General features: G+C 40.3%; 1 protein-coding gene across 1 annotated transcript in view; it reads right to left on the bottom strand.

Moving 5' to 3' along the window:
- Positions 1 to 17,678, bottom strand: part of LOC124776730 (immunoglobulin superfamily member 21-like) — a 933,147-nt gene extending 915,469 nt beyond the window's left edge. The window contains exon 1 of the mRNA XM_047251852.1: positions 17,479 to 17,678. Within this exon, the coding sequence (XP_047107808.1) occupies positions 17,479 to 17,566 (88 nt within the window). The 5' untranslated portion in view covers positions 17,567 to 17,678. The remainder of the gene's footprint in view (positions 1 to 17,478) is intronic.
- Between the last annotated feature and the right edge of the window lie 6,526 nt (positions 17,679 to 24,204).

Here is a 24,204-nt window from a genome sequence, read left to right as displayed (position 1 = left end):
CAGTTACTGTTTGTAACGCTGTCAACGAAAAATGAATGAAGCAAATCTTAATGAAGATACTGGTAACTCACTACAATGGTGCAGCAGAAATAATGTATTTGTGGGCAAAATTGTTAAAAACAGTAGCGCACAATCCTGGGAGGATGCAACATTCAGGTAAACAGTGGCCAATTTTAGCGACGCAACAGTGGCCGATGTGTTTTCATTTGGAAAACATTGTGTGTCGAAAGACCTGCTTGTATAGACTGAAGCACAGCATGTAATATTGTTTGACCGTTGTATGTTGAAGGACAGTAGGGTGTGGGTGAGGGAAGGGGATGAATCCCATAAACATCGAATACGCTCGCTGGACTGACGAGAGTTGAGCAGTACAAACGGCCAAGGTGGATATTCATTTTAGGCGTACGTGGCACTAGTGAATCACAATGCTTCCCGATTTCCACGCCTACCGAGAATTTTAACTACCTGAGAGCACTCCGGCTCGTTCATATTATTGATATACCAAAATGTGGCACATAACTACATTCAGAGGGTTAAATAATTTCGACACTGTATTAGGATTTAGTTTTGGTACACTCCTAATGGTCCTTTATGTTTTGAAACTCTGATGCACAATTTTACCTACATTTTAGAGTTGATCTGGTCTCCACATGAATATGTATAACAGATATGGTTCAAATGGCTCTGAGCACTATGGGACTCAACTGCTGAGGTCATTAGACCCCTAGAACTTAGAACTAGTTAAACCGAACTAACCTAAGGACATCACAAACATCCATGCCCGAGGCAGGATTCGAACCTGCGACCGTAGCGGTCTTGCGGTTCCAGACTGCAGCGCCTTTAACCGCACGGCCACTTCGGCCGGCTATAACAGATAGATCATAAAAGCGCGACAGACGGTAGCTCTATTAAAATGCCCCAGTAAGTTACATTTTATCTGATACACCAATGAATAAGAACAGAGACCCTTAGATAACATTGGAAAACTGATCGCAATCATAGTAATCCATAAATCAGAGAGTTTACCACATTAGGAAGTCGGAGCTTCGTCGAAAATATTACTTTTCTGCGCTGGATTAATCCATATTTACCAGAGGATTTTCTACTTTCCCGTGCAAGCAAGAGACTACACAACTTTTACCATTGACTTTTACCATTGACAAAGATTGTAGTTTAAATTTGACGTTTGCTAATAACAGTAATGAGAAGAGTAATGATGTGAAAGTGTGTATTAGATGGTATATACATTTGCGACCTTGGAGGTATGAACACGATGGCTGTACTATAGATACATGCTGCCACTGTCAGTATGTGCACTTCGATCCCCGGGATAGATCCTCCTGCTGTGCAGCCGAAGCGCACGCTCCCGTTCATATATCCCCATAAAAAGTAATCAGGTACTTTTAGATAGGACGGCTACTGGGGCCAAAATCCTTTTCAAGAGCCACAGTCACCGGAGGAGTACTAAATTTTATGCTTACTGGCTAGTGTGATGTGGGTTATGCCCCGTGCTGCAGCCAATGGTTCTTCGCACGGACGAGCTTCTTTTGTTTATAAGAATGATTAAGTGATCTATGTTGTTAGTTGTTACTACGAATGTACATTACGTAACTGTGTCAATTACGAACTGCAGCTACATTCAGTGCCACAAGTTTATATCTGAGAAGTCAGTGTACCTCTCATGAATGCATCAAATAAAACACAGCTTGTCCATTTTTTTTTTTTTTTTTTGCAAAAGTGTAACATAAATTTTAAAGGGGATTCCGCAGAGTTGGAAAAAATCATTCAACCATGATTATTCCTTTATGTATTAACAGTCTCCGAACAGTGGTCTCTATTCCTGTTACAGGCACATGAAAGAATATGCGGAAACCATCTGCGAATACTTGCTTGTATCGTAGTCAACAACGTCATCAACCGCTGCCATCTACTGCTGTGTAAATGCCTCCTTTAGCTCTATGTTACCATGATACTCCATCAGACATTACAGTGTCATTACCTTTTTTGTGCTTTCAATCCAGTACCAAACTTGCTTGGACGAATATCGTCCATCGTCTTAGATGTATGGCATTTCCTCCTAATTTGCTTCATAATAAAGTCTTACAGTTCCAGTCTGCTGCATTACCCATTTCCGTATTTTTTTTGTCTACTCTGTTACATCCAAATATGTACCTCTTCATTGCTCGACGATCAAACCGCAGTTTTTGAATGGTTTGCACGTTAAACGTCACCGTCCCAGTGCCACAAGATAAACTGATAATATACAATTATTGTAAATGTCGCTTTTCGATTTTTATATGACCTCAAGAATGTGATAATTCGTAATAAATATGCCCAATCCGGCATATGTCTGTCACTTTACGGAGATACTCTTAAAGATTTGATTATTACCTTGGCAAAATAGTTGAGTATTTAATTTTGAGTCACTTCCATGTACACGTCTGCAGTTCCTATACACACTTAAATTCCATTGGAACAGTGCGGTAGGTACAGTTGCAGGTACAAAAGTTAACGGCGCAGTCCATTGTCATATAAAATGTCTTCCCTCTGTACTGAAATTACATAATGAGTACGAGTGCCGGTTGTGACGCATTAACAATGACATTTGGAGCTTTGGATCTGGCCGTGAGTCGTGCACGGGAATCCAGAGCGATTAAGGCGAATGCTCGCGTAATCCGGGAAATCCGGATTAGAATCCCGGTTCGGAACAAATCTTGAATGATGTCGTTCCAGTATGCAGTTGATGGTTGTTCATATCCCCAACTGAAAATACATTTCATGTATTTCATGACGATTGTAGTCACCGTAATGCCTCTTCCATCAGACATGCACATTGCATCAAATTTCTTAACAACACAGTCACTGCAGTATCGACAATATTTCAAGTTCGTTGATTAATGGAGTGACTGTGTTAGTAATTTAATTAATTCAACGAAAAAACTTAAATATTGCAAACACAACAGAAGTCTTAACTATGATGACTATATTTAGCAGATTATTCTTCGTATGGTTTGATCTACATTGAAGCTGTCATGGAGCTCCCCCCTCTCCTTCTCCCCGCCACACAGTTTGGGTGTGTATGCCACGAAGCCGCAAACATAGAAGAGAAACAGGGCGGAACGAGCTACTTTGAAGTAGGAGCGAGTCGCCAAAGGTACTATGTTTCCGTGTTTGGGGTGGATAGGACCTGATTTATAAGTGAACAAAAATAACAACAGGCAATATTTTATTGTAAGAAAATGAAACATCTACAGCCGTTCTTACGTTGTTGTTTATTGTGTGGCTACCAGCTACGGCGCTTCAGTGCGCCATCTTCAGGCCTTACGTGATACTGAAAGGGTTATCAAGATCCATAGATGCGATGCATCACTGGCCAACACATGGTTTACGCAGACTGCTTGTAACTGTGATGTCTCTCCAACCATCAACTGAGTTATAGTCGATCTTTGAAACCAAGTGTTAGCCACTGATGCATCGTATCTATGGATCGTGGTAACTTTTCAGCATCAACTAAGGCCTGAATGATGGTGCATCGAAACGATGATACTGGTAGCTATAAAAGAAATGCTAGATTCCTTGGCACAAGGATGGACATACTGAGTCAAAGGCATAGGTTTTATTGCACCTAACCCTAATCCTTATTGCACCAGTTATAATTCTTGATCCTATGATGGCAGTAGTCGAAATTCTGTAATAAACCATAATACTAGGGACGTTCAGTAAGTAAGGCAACAGATTTTTTCTTAAAGGAAATTACTGTTACTTTGTATTCCAGTACCTCATGTTATTCTCTACTCTTTTGGCTACAAAACACTATTTTCCAACATAACCTCCATTCAGTGCGACGGCATTACGCCCTCTACTGGGAGGGCGTGTATACCCGCATGGCACCATTTTACTAAAAATGGTTCAAATGGCTCTGAGCACAATGGGACTTACCATCTGAGGTCATCAGTCCCTAGAACATAGAACTACTTGAACCTAACTAATGACATCACACACATCCATGCCCGGGGCAGGATTCGAACCTGCGACCGTAGCGGTCGCGCGGCTCCAGACTGAAGCGCCTTGAACCGCTCGGCCACTCCAGCCGGCGCACCATTTTACTGGTCAACGTTGAAGCCAACGTCTTGTTGCATCAATAGCCTCTCCACAATCCACGAACTTCTTCCTGCGGAGGGCATCCTTCACAGGGCCAAGCAGATCAAGTTGGAAAGTGTGAGATCCGGAGTGTAGGGTGGATCCAAGCGGACACAAACCTTTGGGTATCCCGACTGGTGGCCGATTGTGTCAGCCTTAACCAATAGAGTCGTCCAATTATGCAGCGAGGTGTTTCATTGTGAGGCGTTGATCAACTGTGATCCGTCGATCACCTCCAATGAGAGTGTACACACGTTCCATCACTGCAGGAGTCATAGCTGTGTCGGGCTGGCTGGCACACGGGAGATACGACGGGTTTGCGCGAGCCTTTTGCGGTGATGACATACGCTTCACTGAACGACTCACTGTGCTTTTGTTCACTACCGGGTCTCCGCAGACATTCTGAAAGTACGTATGAATATCTGTGATGCTCTGGTTTCCAGCCAAAGGAAGCTCAATGACAGCTCTCTGCTTGGAACGCACCTACGTTGCAGACGCCATATTGAATGCAAGTATAGCGCCGCAACGTATTCGAACTTCATGAAACTGTGGGGGCTGAAACGGGAATATTCCGCTGTGGCCTGCAACTAATTCCGCATTGTTTTCAACCGAAAGTGGCCGAGGAAAAGATGTATTGCACTACTTATTGAATGCCCAACGTATATTAAACGACACAGGCGGATTTTTTGTTAAAAATTTCGTTGACTCATTTAAGAAATTTTTTTTCTTAGTTGGTAATCATATTTTGGTTGTACTTGCCATAGCAGTTTACTACTTGACACAATAAACTGCTGGTAACAGTGGCCTTCATCTCGTTATCGTCACGGAAGCAAACGTATCGTGCTCGTGGAATACCCGTTTCCACACCGAACATTAACACTAAACCTGCAGTCATTTGTGTTGATCGCTGGCTTCGCCTTTATTTTCAACATTCTGACGCCCTGAACTGTAGTTTCGAACTTCTTTACCCCAAGTACACTAACCACTTATTCACTTGTTACGAAATATTGCCAATTCCTCTTACAATATTGCCTAGATTTTGTACGTCCATCATTGTGCCAGGGAGTCTGGCGTTTGTTGTGTAAGTACCAGTATCAGCGCTTCGATGCACCATCTTCAGGCCTTAGTTGATATTGAAAAGATATCACGATCCATAGATACGATGCATTAGTGGCTAACACCTGGTTTTTACAGACTGACTATAATTCAGTTGATGGTTGGCGAGAGGACATCACAGTTACAGGCAGTCTGCGTAAACCTTGTGTTGGCCAGTGATGCATCGCATCTATGGATCTTGATAACCCTTTCAGTATCAAGTAAGGCTGAAGATGGCGCACTGAATCGCCGAAGCTGGTAGCTACACAATAAATAACAACGTAAGGGCGGCTATAGATATTTCATTTTCTTATAATAAAATATTGCCTGTTGTCATTTTTGTTCACTTACAAACCACGTCCTATCCACCGCATGAGAGATAAACACGAAAACAGTACCTGTGGCGACTCGCTCCTACTTCAAAGTAGCTCGTTCCGCTCTGTTTCTCTTCTATGTTTGCGGCGTCGTGGAGCACACATATAAATTTCGTGGCGAGGGGGAGGGGTGGAGCTCCATGACAGCTCGAATGTAGATCAAACCATATGGAGCATAATCTGCTTAACACAGTCGTTGCAAGTAACACTTAGCTTCATTTTACGCGTTGTAAATCTTGATTACAGTGCATTAGCCGAAACGTAGTGATAAACGAAAATATTTTAAGGGATTTAGATAGCTTTATTCGCATAAAAAGAGCTGGATTAAGCTGCGTTAAATTTTTCAGCACTGGATAAAACCGTTGAAATGAAGCGGAAGATATTTGTACCCATTCTTTATTGTTCTTTGTCTTTATTTCTTACTACCGTCAGCATTTATGTTCCGCTTTAACCATCTATGACCCGAGATTGTGTCGATTAACCGTGCGCGTCACAGAACTGGTTACACTACAGTAAGTCTCGCATTAATTTTAAAACCGGCACCATAATCAGTATCTAACCAAGTACTGTCAAATCATGTCTAACAACCACTACACCCACAGTATTTCCGAATCTAGGTGGTCGACTAACTTTTACGCTGATTCAGTACAGATGATACGCAGAGTTTAGAATACCGAAAACGTGGCACTATAGCTAAACAATACCAATATCCAGTAAGTAGTCGACGGGTGACGTTCATTTTATTATCCACACACAGAGGATGTTAGCGACTGTGGAGCATTAAGTAAATGCAAATTTCAACCATCTACCGAGCGAGGCAACAAAGAGGTGACAACAGTGACCACAAGCTGAGGATACGTGAGGTTCAAATAACCACTCGGTGTTTCAGACGTTTTATGTTCCGCTGATTCGGTGAAAAGTTTGTTGAATGTCTTGTGACGCTTCGTTGTTGAGACCTCAGCCAATTTCCGCTCCCTAGTTGTGTAATCCAAGTTTCGTCTCTGTAAGACCTTAGCAGACTAGACGTCAAACACCACACAAGTATTTAATCTTTTCGTTTCGCTACAACACCAATAGATGGTTCACTCACAGGTAAACACATTCTCAAAAATTGTAAGTGGTTAGTGACCTCCTATGTTCACTTTGTAGTGAAATTTAAACGAGAATGAAATAAAATATTATCTTAATTAGTTTGGTAAAAGAATGAAATAGAAATTCTATGGCTTACTCTGTTACAGTGAACGTAGATTGACAGAGTATTTTTCAACAAGAAACTTCTACAGGAAGTTGAAATATAGCGTCTATATTTTAGAGCACAATGTTTCGATTACGTTTGCAAGTGTTCGAAATGTCGATCTGTTCAAAAACATGACAATGCTATTACGTATCGAAAATGTGTGTTTGAAGTTGATAGTGGATCAGAAGGATATATAGACTTAGTATTACACTTATTAAGAGAAAATGACAATAATAGAAATGTTATTATAAACTTTTATAACATTTTAACTACTTAAGTAAACAAACTAAACAGTAATTTTATTTTTCTGTGAAGTGAACAATTCTGTTACTGGAAGAAAGAAATGAACCATAGGCTGGTAAACGGGCTTTTGCAGGTCATGCCAGCAATCACACTTTCGCACTCATGGGATGAATTTCAAATGCTTTCAATTACTTCTGGACCCTGAAATTTACATTCCAGCAGGCAGCAGAGATTGAAATTGGCCTGCGTGCCCCGATGCGTCCTCCAGACCACCAATCAGCGACGCATAGCCAATGGAAGTGGTAAAGAATGGCTGCCTGCGTAAACACTCAGGGATAGTGGAACTGACAGAAACTGTGATCTCTTTAATGAAAACGTGCACATACACTGTTGAATTCGTTGTTAATGTGTACTGAATTAAAGTAACTCTTCCTTTTTATAAATTTGTATATTTCTGCTACATGTGTGCAGTGAGTATTTCTTTCATTGTTCCTGTACTGAAAAGCGCCAAGCTTATGGGATTTCTTTCATCCTAATTTTGATTTTCCGTACTGTATATGAACGCTGGTAATATTTACACAATAGACAATTCTCTTCTTTCCCTGGTGTCTTCCAGTTTTGATCCATTATTAGTGACCTATATATCGACGGAATCTCGCCTCAGTACGTTCTGATGCAATAAACGCAACACACACGTGTATGTGTAAGAGGAGTGAACATCCATTAAGACGATCGTAAAACAAATTTACTGTTCAGCAGTAACGCAGTGATGTTCATGTCTAAGAGAGAGTATTATTTAGAAGCGTAACTCGTGACATTTCAAAACGTTTTCTCACCTCACGTCACCACTGATGTGAACGTATTAATTGAACGAGAAGTTTTGCGACAAGTAATCGGATTTTTCAGGTGGTCATCTTGAAGCTGGTTTAGTTTTTCACTGACTAAGTTCGGGCGACAGCGAAATACGTAACATTTTACACACAAATTATACAAAAGAAAATTTCGAGGCCGAAATAGAAGTCTTCGGAAGAGAGATGTTGTAATTACTTTTACATATTCGTCGTTCATACTAGCGTAGGTCGACAGAAACTTGTGTAGAATCGGACTTACAAGTTACACACAATAGAATTGTCATTTTCTGGGGAAGTGTTATGGAAAGCTCTCGGCAAGAAACAGTTGCACCGAAACACACGAATTTGCTTGTGTTAACTAATTTTCATTCTTTTTCTGATCTACTTGCTTGGAAAACGATCATAGTCCATATTATATTTTTATTTATTTTACTTACACATCAAGTTACGTAGGACCAAACTGAGCAGCACATGCCCCAAGGTCATGGAACACGTCGGTACATGAAATTACAATATAAAAGTAGTAACATATAAAAATAAGATGTTTATGAGCCCGAATAAAGTCAATCCATAAGTTTAAGTAAACGCAATCAACAATACAACAAACATCAGCTTAAATTTTCAAGGATCTCCTCGACGGGGCAGAAGGAGTGACCCATAAGGAAGCTCTTCAGTTTCGATTTGAAAGCGCATGAATTACTGCTAAGATTTTTGAATTCGAGCTGTAGCTTATTGAAAATGGATGCAGCAGTATACTGCACACCTTTCTGCACAAGAGTTAAGGAAGTCCGATCCAAATACAGGCTTGATTTCTGCCGAATATTAATTGAATGAACGCTGCTTATTCTTGGGAATAAGCTAATATTGTTAAGGATGAATGACAGTAAAGAATATACATATTGAGAGACCACTGTGAAAATACCCAGACTCGTGAACAGGGGGCGATAAGAGGTTCGTGAACTTACACCACTTATTGCCCGAGCCGCCCGTTTCTGAGCCAAAAATATCCTTTTAGAATGCGAAGAGTTACCCCAAAATATAATACCATGCGATATAAGTGAATGAAAATAAGCAAAGTAGATTACTTATCGTGTCGAGAGATCACTCACCTCACATACCGTTCGAATAGTAAAAATGGCAGCGTTAAGTCTTTGCACAATATCCTCAACGTGGGCTGTTCAATAAAAGAGCACAAGACACATTTTTATTAATACTTAATGACGGATCCTCCGAGTCATTGATGATGTTTTTCAGAGAAAAATCTTCTCTTAAACCGCTGGCCTCATTTCAACAAAACTTGGCAGAAATATCGCTCGTTGTCTGCGAATCATCGCTGTGGAGGGTAACAAAATTAGGTTCTGGGGTAAAAAAGCAGTATAACCAACGACGCGCGAATACTTTAGTCATTCCGTATTTGTGAATGAGAGCGGTTAGCGACTTGCAACAGATTTTATATATAATTTCAAACCTTTACAAAACTTGTTTCTCGTTGACTACCTCCACAAAATGATGAATGGGAGAAAGTTTGCCGGTTACTAGTGAACACCTAGAAATTTGAACTGTTCAGTTTCGCTAATCATATGCCCATCTGTGAAATTAAAACGTCAATGAGTAAGACTGTCGACGGGATAATTCGTGTACGTTTTCCGAATTGCGAAAGTATTACACCGAAATTACAAACTGACAGTCCATCATAGGCAATGTTTTGCAAACACTGTTGACGTGAAGAATATACTCAAATGACGTCATAAGTGTTCATGCTGTGATGCAACTTAGTAATAATAATTGTGTGTTCGGAGAATGTGGACAACGTTTGCACGCCCGTTGCACTGAAAAACGCCATCAACGACTCGGAGGATCTGTTATTAAGTATTAATAAAAATATGTCTCTAACTCTTTTATTGAACAAGTTTGATGGTATTACCCATATTAAGACTTACTAATGAGCATATAACAAGCCCAATTTGGCTCCCGTTTAAGTGAATGATACTCTTTGTGAATTAGTTTCCTTTCAAGGATTCCTAGTGACTTTTAGTGACTCAATAAAAACACTGACACGAACTGGACACGGCGGAAGAAAATACTAATCCGCAAGAGCGTATTTTAGGTTACTGTATTTTTTACGTTCAGCTAAATTTAGAGATATACATATAAATTCAGAAAGAGAGCTCCCTGTCTATAACACACAGCAGTATCTAGCGGTACACCTGGAACTAATTGCTAGTATAATCTAGTATATTCGAAAACACAATAAATAACGTGTATGGACTAATTGTTTCTAAACAGAGTGTTAGCACTTTTTTCTGACAACCGCTTCAACTTTCATGTTATTATAAGCTGATTTATTTTCCTTTAATCTTTCTGTCTTGCCTCTTCCAGTCAGTATCTGAAAACAAATACGTATACTTCTCTTTGAAAGCCTGAAGAGTTTCCATATAAAAATTTCGGGGACAGTAGTTTTCAGCATAACCTCACATATTGGCTAGGATGAGTATTGTGCTAAGAACGATAGCAGATTACCATGTAAGTAATCGATAGCCCTCTTCTTGATTTTCTATTCTATAACATGAAGAAAACATGTTATTCAAGTAAAGTGATCTTCCTGCAGTGAAATTTGATATTGAATAAATTTTACAGGCCTTAGTATTTTCACTAATTTCGGATTTAGAGACCCCGGTAAAATTCATACTCTGAATGGAGGAAAAATATCTAAAGCTTTTGTGTGCTTTTTACATCGCCATATGACTTGCAGTGCCACATCTTTATAGACTTCAGGTGCTAGCTTTCCTGATAGTATATGGCCTACGACAACAAAAAATCTATCTGCGAAAGTGAAACTAGTATTTACCATTCTCTGAAAGAATTCGCACAAAACACCTGTGCAACAGCGTAATATCAAAAAGAACAGAACTGAGAGAGACATTCTGTCAAGGGCATAAAGTAATTTACATTCGCTACTCAATTCGTTCAGCATTTACACGACATGCCTTAACGTAGACCCATTTCAGGCATACATTGGGCAGCTTCAGAAACTACAAGTTTTCGAAGATGTATGCTACCAGTCACGATTACAAGAGTGTTCATGAACATAGGTAGAATAAATTAAAAATTTAGAACTGACACACACTCTTTACATCTTCTGTCAAACGAATAACGAATTGTGTCCTCATAATAACGAATTACAAGTGACTTCTAAATATAAGAAAGGCGAGGAAGAGGGAGGATTTACTCAAAGCGCTTACGTCAAAATGAAGTACACTTACCTACATGTTTAAGCAACATGTTTAAGCATAACTAAACTGTAGTTCCTAGGTAAACAATCTTCTCTCGACACAAAGTGTAAGCCTCTTTCTCGTACAGTAAACCTGCTGCATTGTCGAAACATAAAACTGAAGCCAGCACATTATTCAGACGAAAAAGTGTTTTCTGTACAGGAGCAGAATATTTTACATTGCTAAACTTTGCCTACCACAAGAATGGTTAATATTTAGCCTAGGCATGCGAAGGACACGTTCTTATCACAACTGTCGCGACACTGGCTCTCTCCGTGCTGCCATTCATCGTTCAAAAGCCAAGTTCAAACGATTATAAGCTAGAAGTGACAAAAAGCACTACCTCCAGGAGCCCCGGAAGACCATCCACCTTCATTAAGTCCTTCCTTGACTAGTTAATACTGCCATCTATACATAATAAAGGGTAAAATCGTTAGTAGACGGCAGGAACAACTGTATTACGAATGACAATTCATGTTATTAATCACCAGGATTATGGATTAGAACGAATCGTGATGAACTGAAATAGTCATTTCGTTAGGCTCCATATACTTACGAAAACTAAAATAAGGAAGCGATCAAACTAAACGGCAAAAACCTATTTTCTGCTAGATGGAACGAGCATACATATATCGAGGTATCGTTTCAATTGGTTATTCAATTTCCTACAGTCAAATGAATAAGCAATAGAATGCTCCAAATGACCTACTCTACTTTAAATATTCATTTCTTCGTAAAGCATTTTCCTTGCTCTGTTTCAGAACGTGCCAATGTGTGATGAAGCAGTCCGTCTGAACAGCACATCATTCACTTGCAGCGTTGACAGCGTATTTCGTATTCCGTTCACTGCATCCAGTGACAAATGAAAGGCGAGCGTGAGGGAGCAAGTGTCAGCGCACTGTTACTTCTTCCACACACGTCGTCCACAGACCGGAGCTCAGAGTGGAACTAGCGCGGACAGCATGAAAAATGAATCATATGTGTAATCGAATTGGTGCAGAAGCATGGCGGTCTCGTGATTAATTATTACAAGCAAGCCCACACACGTCACATCTGTCAGACAAGCGCATTCAAGCGAGAATTATTTGAGTAAAATTTGTACTATAAATGGCTGAAATAACGAACGACGCATTCAAATTAATGTCGCAGTATTACTACGCATATTTCGCTCGCTGTGCTAATAAATAAGAAATTTTAATAGCTCTACTGACGCAACTAGATTAGTATGAGGGCCCCTAAACGCGTATTGCATCGAAGGAAGTTCGCTGTATATCACTGTAAAAATACTCCCCTAATGCATAGCATATGCCGTTAATCAGCGGTGGTGTCGGTGCGGTTGTTTGTTAGTGAATACTAACCACAATATGAATCTGACTGTTAAATCAAGTGTGTTGTTTGAAACGTCGCTGCTTACGTCCATACATTTCCACAGCTCCGTTCTAAACTAGTACAGCGGAATACACGAGATTTCTTGAGAGGAAATGAGACCGATTTATTAGTCCCATTTATAGAAACGGCGTAAACATTTCCAACATAATATTACACTGTCATCGGGGTTATGATGTGAAGCAACATTGTATACACGAAGAACCTCTTAAAGTCTTTCATACGTTTTTTCTTCTTTTCACTTCGCTGAGGTTTACTTGAGTGTATTTTAACTGTGTCTCTGTAGTGTAGATCACCTCCAAAATGGTGTGACATCACAATCCATCTCAACTTCTTATTAAGTGGTTCATCTCTGTAAGCCTCGCACTATGATGTTTGTCCGCTTCCAGAAGTTTTCTCCTAACCTGTTCCACAGCGATACGTTGACTATTACTGAGTGTATTAGTGTCTACCTCACTAGCTTCAGCCTTCCTTCAGTAAGGACTCTGCCTGCGTATCCCCCACGTCCCACCAACTAATTCTTTTTCATCTCCACATTTAATTTTTAATGATCCTCTGCAACATTACAATGCAAATGCTTCCTGTATTTTATTCATTTACTTTGCCACAGTTTCAGTTCCATATAGAGCACTACTGTCTGTCATTGTTGCTATACAAAAGAAACGTAGTACCTAAGAATATAATTTACAGCATTTAACGAAATGAGTGGATGGGTCCGCGGCAAAAACATATTTTTTTATGTGTGTCTTCATGGATTTCCTTCGAGTGTGCATAACCGTGAATAGTAATTATATTACTAGAGTCACGGCGCAATGCTACATTACAAATTTTTAATTATTTGTTTTACATTTCATATAAACATATGTATTAACTCACATTATTATCACAAACTAATCATACATAAATTTACAGAGATGTCAGTGATCTTAAGGCTGACGAAAGGAATTTCAAATAAGCGGAATATATGCTAAAGGTTACTGACGACAAGAACAGGTTTCCTTAATATGTTTCATTTGGAGCACTTGTCTTCTTCGCATGTAATTTCCGAAAGCAACTTACGTTTTAAGATAGAAAGAAAAAGGAACTCCCGGTGCAAATTTTGTATGGACTGAAATGAAGCATTATTCTAAATGGAAATTCCGTCTCTAGTGGCGGAAAGGAATTAAAGCACAATCTAATTTCTAAATTGTCGTGGAATAGGTGATATCTGACATATTAAACTGAAAGTGAAGAATTTAAGGTAGGCTCATGGACCAAAAGATTCCAAACCGTCCAAATGTTTCCGTATTCTGACCTTCTAATTGGTATACCTTTTTTTTCTATTTTAGAGACCGTACGGCTTCTGGTCCTGAATAATGTTAAAGTTGGTAATTAATCCCTACGGTTCAGTTAATCAGAGGCAGCAAAACTCACGTAAACCGGAACAAACACTGAATGAGACAATGCGGCACTATGATGGCTAATTTGCGCGCCGACTCGCAGAACTGTAATTTCATTTAAAACTAAAACATGAAATAAACTGCGCGGAATACAGTCTCTCATTTCACGCTGCTTCGTTACGCGTATATTTAATGCGACTTTAGGAGCGAAAATTCAAAATGGTACACTGGAAACAGTATTGTATACGGACGGTAGATGCTGAACGGAGGGACTTTCAGAGGAATATGGTTTGTAATGTTGTATTTTTTCTTCAGACAATGCAAAATAGATCGAAAGTACATCAACATAAGTGTGACGATAAAAGTCTGACTATTTAGTTGTCTCAGTGTTGAAATCGGTTAACGCCACAAATACGATTGATTTACAAACAAAATTACGTAAAACGATGATTAAAATTGTGTATTAATAAGGCAGCGACAAAAAAATGTCTTCGATGGCTAACTGATCACGAGACAAGCTACTGTTTTTGAGTTTACCAAACGTTCGACACAGACTGTCAGTGTTGATCATTCCCGAATGTATGTCCATAGTTTATTTTCGTCCCACATCTTGTATAGCACTCTGTTCGCAACGAAACTACAGTAAAACTGTTACAGTACTATGTTGTGCCCAATGACGTGTTTCCTTTGCTTGGATAAAATCCATCAGTATACAAACGAACTATGTGAGGAAATACATGTTTATGTATGTGCAAACTGTTCTCATCATTCGTCACGGGGTATTGAAAACCCACCAGCGCTGAGTTCAAGCATACGGCTATTCAGCTTTTCCTGTTGTATATTCTCGTGGAAATGATTTTGAGTCTCATCACCTTTAAAAAATTATTTGTTATAGACTTTATGTATACAATTCTTTGTGTGTTGTAAAGATATCCTTAATTTAAATGATAATTTTCCGTTACGTAGCATCAAGTCATTCAGATATGTAAATCGAGATCGCTCATTACATAGTTGTAGATGTACGCTAAATCTGTGAAGTAGCTTCACTAATTACTTTAAAATTACCCCTGAACTTTTAAGTCTTATTAATAGTTAGATAACTTCTTGGTCAACTAGAATTATTCGTCGTTGCAGTTATGCCGTCTGCATTATCCTTCACTGTCTGAGATAATCTTCTGTGGGTAGTAAAGTGGAACCTGTAGCAGTTAAGTATTGTAAGCATATATATGGCACCCCAACGACTCAAAATACATTCGGCTATAGTCTTCTATGAACCATAAACCTTAAAGGACAAGCTCACCACGGAGTCATTCATAACTGTTACCATTTTCAGATCTCGCTTACTGCTCTTGTTATGACTGATATCTCTTTGTTACAAATCTACATTCCAAGAACTGTATAGCTAGTGAAGAATGAATTCCTCATTTCACAAAAATTTTATAACAGTATCAACAATTTGTTGGTGGCATCGAAAGTGTTTCTTGAGAGTCGCGCTGTCTTTCACAGTTAGAAGACATTGCATGCTTATGGTTAATATTTGTATGTCTTGACCACTTGTATGTATAATAAACTAACTAGATATTGTTTCGCACAAAAAAGTCGAATTTTATATTAAATTTGAAACAGTTTTCTCCTGACGTCCTACTTATGTTTTTTCAATAATTTATGTCAAGTAATAAATTGAGAAAGACAACTGAATAATTCTTATTCCATCGTCTGTGCTTAAACTCATCCAGATCATGTTCTCGACACGTCTGTACAATTCTGCATCCACATACATAGGATGCGTTGCAACGAGTACCTTGTATCACAATTAATCACACCCTTTCCTGTTCAACTCGGAAATGGAGCGAGGGGTAAACGACTGTCTGGGTACGCCTCTTTACGAGCCCTGTATTAACATGTCTTCGCGATTCTTACGCAAAATGTACGGTGGCTCCTGTAAAATCTTTCTGCAGTCACCTGCAAATAGAGCTTCTCTAAATTTCGCCAGTAGAACATACCCTTCTCTTCCCATTTGTGTTCACGATGCATCTCCTTAACACTAGCGTGTTGCTCGAACCTGCCGATAACAATCCTAGCAGCAGGCGTCTGAATTGCTTCGATGTCTTTCCTTAATCCGACATGGTATTCATCCCAAACACTCGAGAAGTACTCAATAATTGGTCGCATAGTGTTGTATATGCAGTCCCATTTCTAAATGAGCTACACTTTACTAGAAATCTTCCCTAGTACTGTCCTTATATACTCGTTCCATTTAGTATTGCTCTGCGGCGATACTCCTAAACACTTAAACGTCGTGACTGTGTGAAGAAACACACGAAGTGTCACAAAGGAGCATAGTGATTAAAGGGCAAATGCAAACGAGATCAGAATTGTTCATTAATTGCTGTTTGTTCACTCACATTTCCGAAGATCACATGTACTGTCCTTTAATATAATTGAGAGTTAAAATAAGATAATTTTATAAAATTCTGTGTTGTAGCTTACAAACGATATCACGTTTATACGATGTCTGCAACAATAGCTGAACCGGAATGAATACCGGTAAAGTTCAACTAGACAAAAAGGTAAGTGTTGAAGGGCAAAAGTTCCCCACAATAAAAACATTTCTTACGTGCCCACGCTCTTGACAATGAGCAAAACTACCTGGTGTCCATTAGTAAAGTACTATTTTTAAATTAATAGCCTCGTTGAAGCGATGTCATATTTCTCGTTAACAATTAGTTCATGTCCACATCGTCCACATATGAACACTGGAAAACCTGTTGCCGATGACAAGACAAGCACCAGAAAAATCGCAATATCTCGAAGAATTGTTGAACAGTTTTTTAGGCAAAAGAGTAAGGAAGAGTATAATTCAGTATTCTGTTTTCGATTTCGACAGGTATAAGCTAGCTGTTTACGGAGATTCATGGTAGATAGCTCAGTGTAAATATTTTCACAGGCAAATTTAATAGATTTCCGTTAGCTCTGTAGGACTTAGTAAGTATGGCTCTGTGTTTGTGTTCTGCACTTCCACATCATTACATAAAATTTGAGATATCTCTCTCTCTCTCTCTCTCTCTCTCTCTCTCTCTCTCCGCATATAATTAGTTGGCTGCACAATTTTTTCAATAAAGTGGAAGTTGAAAACATATCTATACACTCTGCTTCACTTACTAGGTCCCACATTCTACGAAACTAACAGAAGTTTGTTAAATTCGTCTTTAAATGTGTTTGATATTTAATACGCATTAACAATCCATTACCAAGCTTCCTAATATACAACCAGGGCAAAAATATTATGGAAAAATAACGTACAGTACTTCGTAAAATAGCCAAAGTCAAGGTCTTTGTGTGGTTGCCTTGTAATAGAGAGCTTAAATATACGGAAGTATTTCACGCACACTTGTTGCAACAAAAGTTTCAGAACGTCGTACAAACACTGAGTGCGTTTTCCGTCGTGTGAAACAAAACTTCCGGGATGGATGGGCCACGGCGTGCCGCGGAAGCACTCACCGATCTCGTCCTCCAGAATATCTGACGGCGTCACGCAGACGAAGAGGAAGCAGAGCCAGGCGAGAGAGCAGCCGTGCGGCGACAGCATGTTCTCATGTCCCGCGGCTCCCGCCGGCAGAGACCACTGTGCACTGACGCCGTACGACTCGCTTCGCTTCGCTCACGCACTTCGCGCTTCGCCCCGTCCGCACTCGCGTGCAACCTCCACTTGCGCGCTTCTGCCCTCGCGCTGGCTAGCCGTGCGCCACACTGAACCCAACCGACGTCGAACGGCGCGCGCTGCTCGTGGGGCCCGACTTCGGCGGAGCTCGGTCGTTTCCGCCACTTGTCGGCTGCCTTCTGTTGGCCACAGTCGCTCGGCGGATCCGCAGAGCCGCCTTTATTGGCAATGCATGAATGTCAGACACAGTATCTGCTCTCACTGAACAGTGCGACTGCAAGCTGTCAGAAATTCAGATTTCGGGAACGAAGGAGGCATCTCTTCATTTGCAGTGTGAGAAAGATCCTGGTTTAGAGTAAGCAAGAAGTTTGATGTGATGTATTTTGAAAAATATTTGAGAGTTGGCGACAAGCTATCGAGACGTGTTCTAACTTTCGAAGATTTTGTTCCATTGTGTCTAACTTTAGCTGTGTTTGTCTCTGATTTTGTTTCATTTGTTGTATTAATTGCAATATTAATGTATTAGTGTCTGGAATCTGTTGCTCTATGATTTCCGGCAGTGCATTTGCACCGGCAACATTCACATTTTGCCAAGCAGTAAATGTGTCTTGACTTATTTGAGAAAACGGTGAGGACCCAAAACCTGAATATACAGTGTTTGCAAGATTGTGTCCTGTCATTTCGGATTCCTGTGGCGAGCTGTTGCCGACCGATCGATCGATAATGCTTCCCTGTTCACTAATTGTTTCACTGTCTACACCATTATTTGCCGCCCGCTTCATTTCCCCATGTACAATTACCAAATTACTACGTTGAATGTCTGTTAATTCATAACACGATGGTGCTGATAAGCTACAATCGTCGTCACTATCATTTCTCAATTTACTTTGGAGCCTAGTGTTACGTTTTTCACACGCCATAATTATCACGTATTTCACACGATAACAAGAGAAGCACAATTTGAAGAGCAAAAACAAGAAAACACATTAGCATAACACTGAAAATAATATCTAGTTAATTTCGAGAGCAGCTGCGAAATATTTGGTGCAAATCTACATGCATGCCACAACTGTTTTACTGTTTAACAATGAAAGACATCAACTACAAAGGAAGTTCTCTCTATAGTTACGCGCTATCAGTAAACAATAGCTACACTTATTACACAAACTACAAGAAAAAATCAGAAGATTCCATTGAGGTATCCTCGGCAAACGGTCGCCATATGAAACTTCCCCTTAGAAAAATTTATTAATTACTGTGCTGATAAACTTCTTACGTTATTTGATTTTCAAACAGCTGAGCAGAACTGAACGTACTCAGACATTTTTCTCTTTACTTATTCTGATCAACAGTAAACTGACACACAATATTTTTAGGGCAACGCAATCTGACTTTCAATAATCCCCACAATAGAATTGCCCTGACTAACAATAAGCTATACCTTTCATGAATCACTTACCTCACAAAAATCTTCGTTACTCGAACTACTGCAATACAGCGAGCGCCAATACTGCCAGCTAAATAAAAGATTCTAACTACTGAAGGCACTAACTACTGATAGGCGTAGTTAGCAAATGAAATATTTAGATATAGAACAAACAATGTATTTACCTTAATAATGTTCAAAAGTCATCATATATACACAGTTCATGATATCCAATATTACAAATTTACTCTTTCTGATGGACACACGTCCAGATCGTCCGCTCTCAAAATTCTGCCATCTCTGTCCCCACATCCACCACTGCTGGCAGCTCACCTCCAACTGCGCAACGCTACGCGCTGTTCACATCCAACTGCCCGACACTACAATAGCGAATATTGCAACAATGCCAACCAGCCACAGACTGCACACAGCACAGCCAGTGATTTTCATACAGAGCGCTACGTGACGTTACCAACAGAAAAACCTAAACAGCCTACTTACAGTGTGTCTGGTGAGAGTTCTCCGAATCACTTTCGTAACAATATGCTGGTTGTGATGGTGACTCATGGTATCTTAAACCGATAAATTTTTGATCATGCAGTGTGATCAAGACATTTGTGAAAAGTTTATATATTCTCTGTTCCAACGACAGTACTGCTCGTATGAAATACCTATAAGAATGACATAAAGACAATAATCATCTTCATACTGCCAGGAGTAATATACGTACACTGTAGGAGAAAAAACGACATACTACGGACTAGTTACGCAAATTGTCACAAGTTGGTATTCATACAGGTATCGACGGAAAAGGCAAAACTGTATACTTTGGTAGCCGATGGATGGCTGTATGACGCAGTTTCACCGCGCTGCTGACCAGGATAGTAAACAACAGACATGTCGATACCAGGACAAAAATTCATTCCGAATTTCATTCCGAATACTCAGTTGCCTCGTAGGCAGGGCGATGAACAATATTCAGAGATGTCAACACCTGAGAGAGGGCGCGTAGTTGGGCACAAAGAATCCGATTGGAGTAAGAGGTCGATCGCTCGACATTTCGTGACAACGAAGCCACTATTCGAGGATGTTGGCAGGAATAGGTAAACCACGCCGAATACAACGTCAAGACGGAAGCTGTCGACCAAGAGAGAACACAGAACGTAAAGACCGAGAAGTCATCAGATAGACACTCAGAGCCACGGATTCATCGCTATCGTCGATCCGACGTGCAAGCGGTGTTTCATTCCTTGCGCCGACTACCATTGTTCTCCGTACACCAACAAGACAGTTTGCAGTGGTGTGGGACACATTAGACATGGAATCTCACAGACTGGAGTAGAACTGTATTCAGTGATGAGTCCCACATAGAACTGAGCCCGATGAACAGCGAAGACGTGGCTGGAGACACCGGGACAGTGGTGGGATACCAACCCGCCATACGGCCCGACAACTAAGAATGACAATTTGGAGTGCCATTTCATTTCATAGCAGCAACCATTTGGTTATCATCCTCGTCATCCGTACAGTTCAGCGGTATGGTGACGATATTCTATGCCCATGTTGTTGTCCTTCGTGGCCAGCCATCCTTGGCATACATTTCAGCAAGATAACGCCCACCCGCACACGGCGAGAGTTTCTGCCACTTGTCTATGTACTTGAGAAACCTTTCTTGTCCAGATAGACGACCGGATATCTCTGCAGTTGAGAACATATGGACCATTGTCATCAGAAACATGTAACCATCTAACGAGACAGCTGAATTTGGTACGATGTCCGTCACAAGGACATTCAGCAGCGCTTTCAATTAATACCAAGCCGAATAACAGCTTGCATCACAGCCAGAGATGGACTTCAAATTTATTGACTTCATTTATGCAATTCTTTCTCTCTAATAAATCATCCATTTTTTCCGAAATTTTTATCAGTTGTTTGTCTGTACATGTGCATCATATCTACCATTTTCCGTCCCATTCCGATAATTCCTTCGAGGTGCGTATTTGCTTTTTTTTCCTTGGACTGTGTTGTACACATATCAATCATTTCTTAGTCGTGTATTTTACACTTTCATTCTGTTAGTAATGTAATAACTACCGTGCGAAACGTCAACTATCATCAAATGGCTCTGAGCACTATGCGACTTAAGTTCTGAGGACATCAGTCGCCTAGAACTTAGAACTAATTAAACCTAACTAACCTAAGAACATCACACACGTCCATTCCCGAGGCAGGATTCGAACCTGCGACCGTAGCGGTAGTTCGTCTCCAGACTGTAGCGACTAGAACCGCACGGCCACTCCGGCCGGCTCAACAATAATCCATACAAGCAGTTTCCAAGTGGTCTTGACGTTAAGTAATTGCTACGATGGTCAGCAATCATTGTTTCTATGATAACGAATCTCGAACAAATAACACTATAATTGTTTAAACACCTAGCGCTAATACAGGTTGGTGACATCTTGGACAATCGCCGATGTTCCGACGGGTAAACATTTCGCCGTTTGATTCATAATCAAAACATCTTCGGTCCCGGGTTCTGCCACTGCCTAAATTTTGGTAAATAATCAGCATTGGCGGCCGAAGACTTCCGGCATAAGAAGTCAGCCTCATTCTGCCAACGGCCTTGTCAAAGAGGGCGGAGAAGCGGATAGAGGTTCAGGGCACTCTCTTGTCCTAGGGGTGGGAAATTGCCCCTAAAGGCGGAAGAATCAGCAATGATCAACCACATGAGGATGCAGAAGGCAATGGAAACCACTGCATTAAAGACACGTAACTTGTATCCACAGGACATGTGGCCTGTATTTGAAGAAGTGTCATGATGATCTCTCCATTGGCAAAAGATTCCGGAATAGTCCCCCATTCGGATTTCCGGGAGGGGACTGCCAAGGGGGAGGTTACCATGAGAAAAAGATTGAATAATCAACGAAAGGATAACGTTCTACGAGTCGGGGCGTGGAATGTCAGAAGCTTGAACGTGGTAGGGAAACTAGAAAATCTGAAAAGGGAAATGCAAAGGCTCAATCTAGATATAGTAGGGGTCAGTGAAGTGAAGTGGAAGGAAGACAAGGATTTCTGGTCGGATGAGTATCGGGTAATATCAACTGCAGCAGAAAATGGTATAACAGGTGTAGGATTCGATATGAATAGGAAGGTAGGGCAGAGGGTGTGTTCCTGTGAACAGTTCAGTGACCGGGTTGTTCTAATCGGAATCGACAGCAGACCAACACCGACAACGATAGTTCAGGTATACATGCCGACGTCGCAAGCTGAAGATGAACAGACAGAGAAAGTGTATGAGGATATTGAAAGGGTAATGCAGTATGTAAAGGGGGACGAAAATCTAATAGTCATGGGCGACTGGAATGCAGTTGTAGGGGAAGGAGTAGAAGAAAAGGTTACAGGAGAATATCGGCTTGGGACAAGGAATGAAAGAGGAGAAAGACTAATTGATTTCTGTAATAAGTTTCAGCTAGTAACAGCGAATACCCTGTTCAAGAATCACAAGAGGGGGAGGTATACTTGGAAAAGGCCGGGAGATACCGGAAGATTTCAATTAGATTACATCATGGTCAGACAGAGATTCCGAAATCAGATACTGGATTGTAAGGCGTACCCAGGAGCAGATATAGACTCAGATCGCAATATAGTAGTGATGAAGAGTAGGCTGAAGTTGAAGACAATAGTCAGGAAGAATCAATACGCAAAGAAGTGGGATACGGAAGTACTAAGGAATGACGAGATACGTTTGAAGTTCTCTAACGATATAGATACAGCGATAAGGAATAGCGAAGTAGGCAGTACAGTTGAAGAGGAATGGACATCTCCAAAAAGAGCCATCACAGAAGTTGGGAAGGAAAACATAGGTACAAAAAAGGTAGCTGCGAAGAAACCATGGGTAACAGAAGAAATACTTCAGTTGATTGATGAAAGGAGGAAGTACAAACATGTTCCGGGAAAATCAGGAATACAGAAATACAGGTCGCTGAGGAATGAAATAAATAGGAAGTGCAGGGAAGCTAAGACGAAATGGCTGCAGGAAAAATGTGAAAACATCGAAAAAGATATGATTGTCGGAAGGACAGACTCAGCATACAGGAAAGTCAAAACAACCTTTGGTGACATTAAAAGCGACGGTGGTAACATTAAGAGTGCAACGGGAATTCCACTTTTAAATGCAGAGGGGAGAGCAGATAGGTGGAAAGAATACATTGAAAGCCTCTATGAGGGTGAAGATTTGTCTGATGTGATAGAAGAAGAAACAGGAGTCGATTTAGAAGAGATAGGGGATCCAGTATTAGAATCGGAATTTAAAAGAGCTTTGGGGGACTTACGGTCAAATAAGGCTGAAGGGATAGATAACATTCCATCAGAATTTCTAAAATCATTGGGGGAACTGGCAACAAAACGACTATTCACGTTGGTGTGTAGAATATATGAGTCTGGCGATATACCATCCGAAAAGCATCATCCACACAATTCCGAAGAACGCCAGAGCTGACAAGTGCGAGAATTATCGCACAATCAGCTTAAAAGCTCATGCATCGAAGCTGCTTACAAGAATAATATACAGAAGAATGGAAAAGAAAATTGAGAATGCGTTAGGTGACGATCAGTTTGGCTTTAGGAAAAGTAAAGGGACGAGAGAGGCAATTCTGACGTTACGGCTAATAATGGAAGCAAGGTGTAGGGAAGCAGCCTACTCACGCTGTAATAAATTCACATCAGTTTCCGTTGTGTGCCAGCCAGTCTGCTGTAACTAGCTCTGACGTCATAAATGTTGCGCAATACCTTAAAAATCAAGCAAATGAACTAAAACTTTTCTAGCATGTCAGGAATATTACTAAATTAATGTGTGTTAAATATCAGTTCGATAACTTCCAAATTTATATTTAGATTCATCTTTCATAATGATTTAATAAAAACAGTACTTTGGATTTCACAAATTAAGACTTTAGTGGAAATTCATGATTTTCTGATTTTCATCTCAAAACTGAAGGAAGCCAGATAGATTAAGTAGGCTAGTAAATAAGGCTAGGATGTTTAGATTTAAATAGGTTGGAGGTCCGCTATGATTATGAAGATGTGTAAAGTTTCTTTTTAATACCTATAAAATTATAGCGATAGGGGATCTCAAAAGGGA

Source organism: Schistocerca piceifrons, chromosome 1 (genome assembly GCF_021461385.2).
Source record: "Schistocerca piceifrons isolate TAMUIC-IGC-003096 chromosome 1, iqSchPice1.1, whole genome shotgun sequence".
NCBI classification, from domain to species: domain Eukaryota; kingdom Metazoa; phylum Arthropoda; class Insecta; order Orthoptera; family Acrididae; genus Schistocerca; species Schistocerca piceifrons.
The sequence above is the reverse complement of the archived record's forward strand: the minus strand, read 5'-3'. Positions and strand labels throughout refer to the sequence as shown.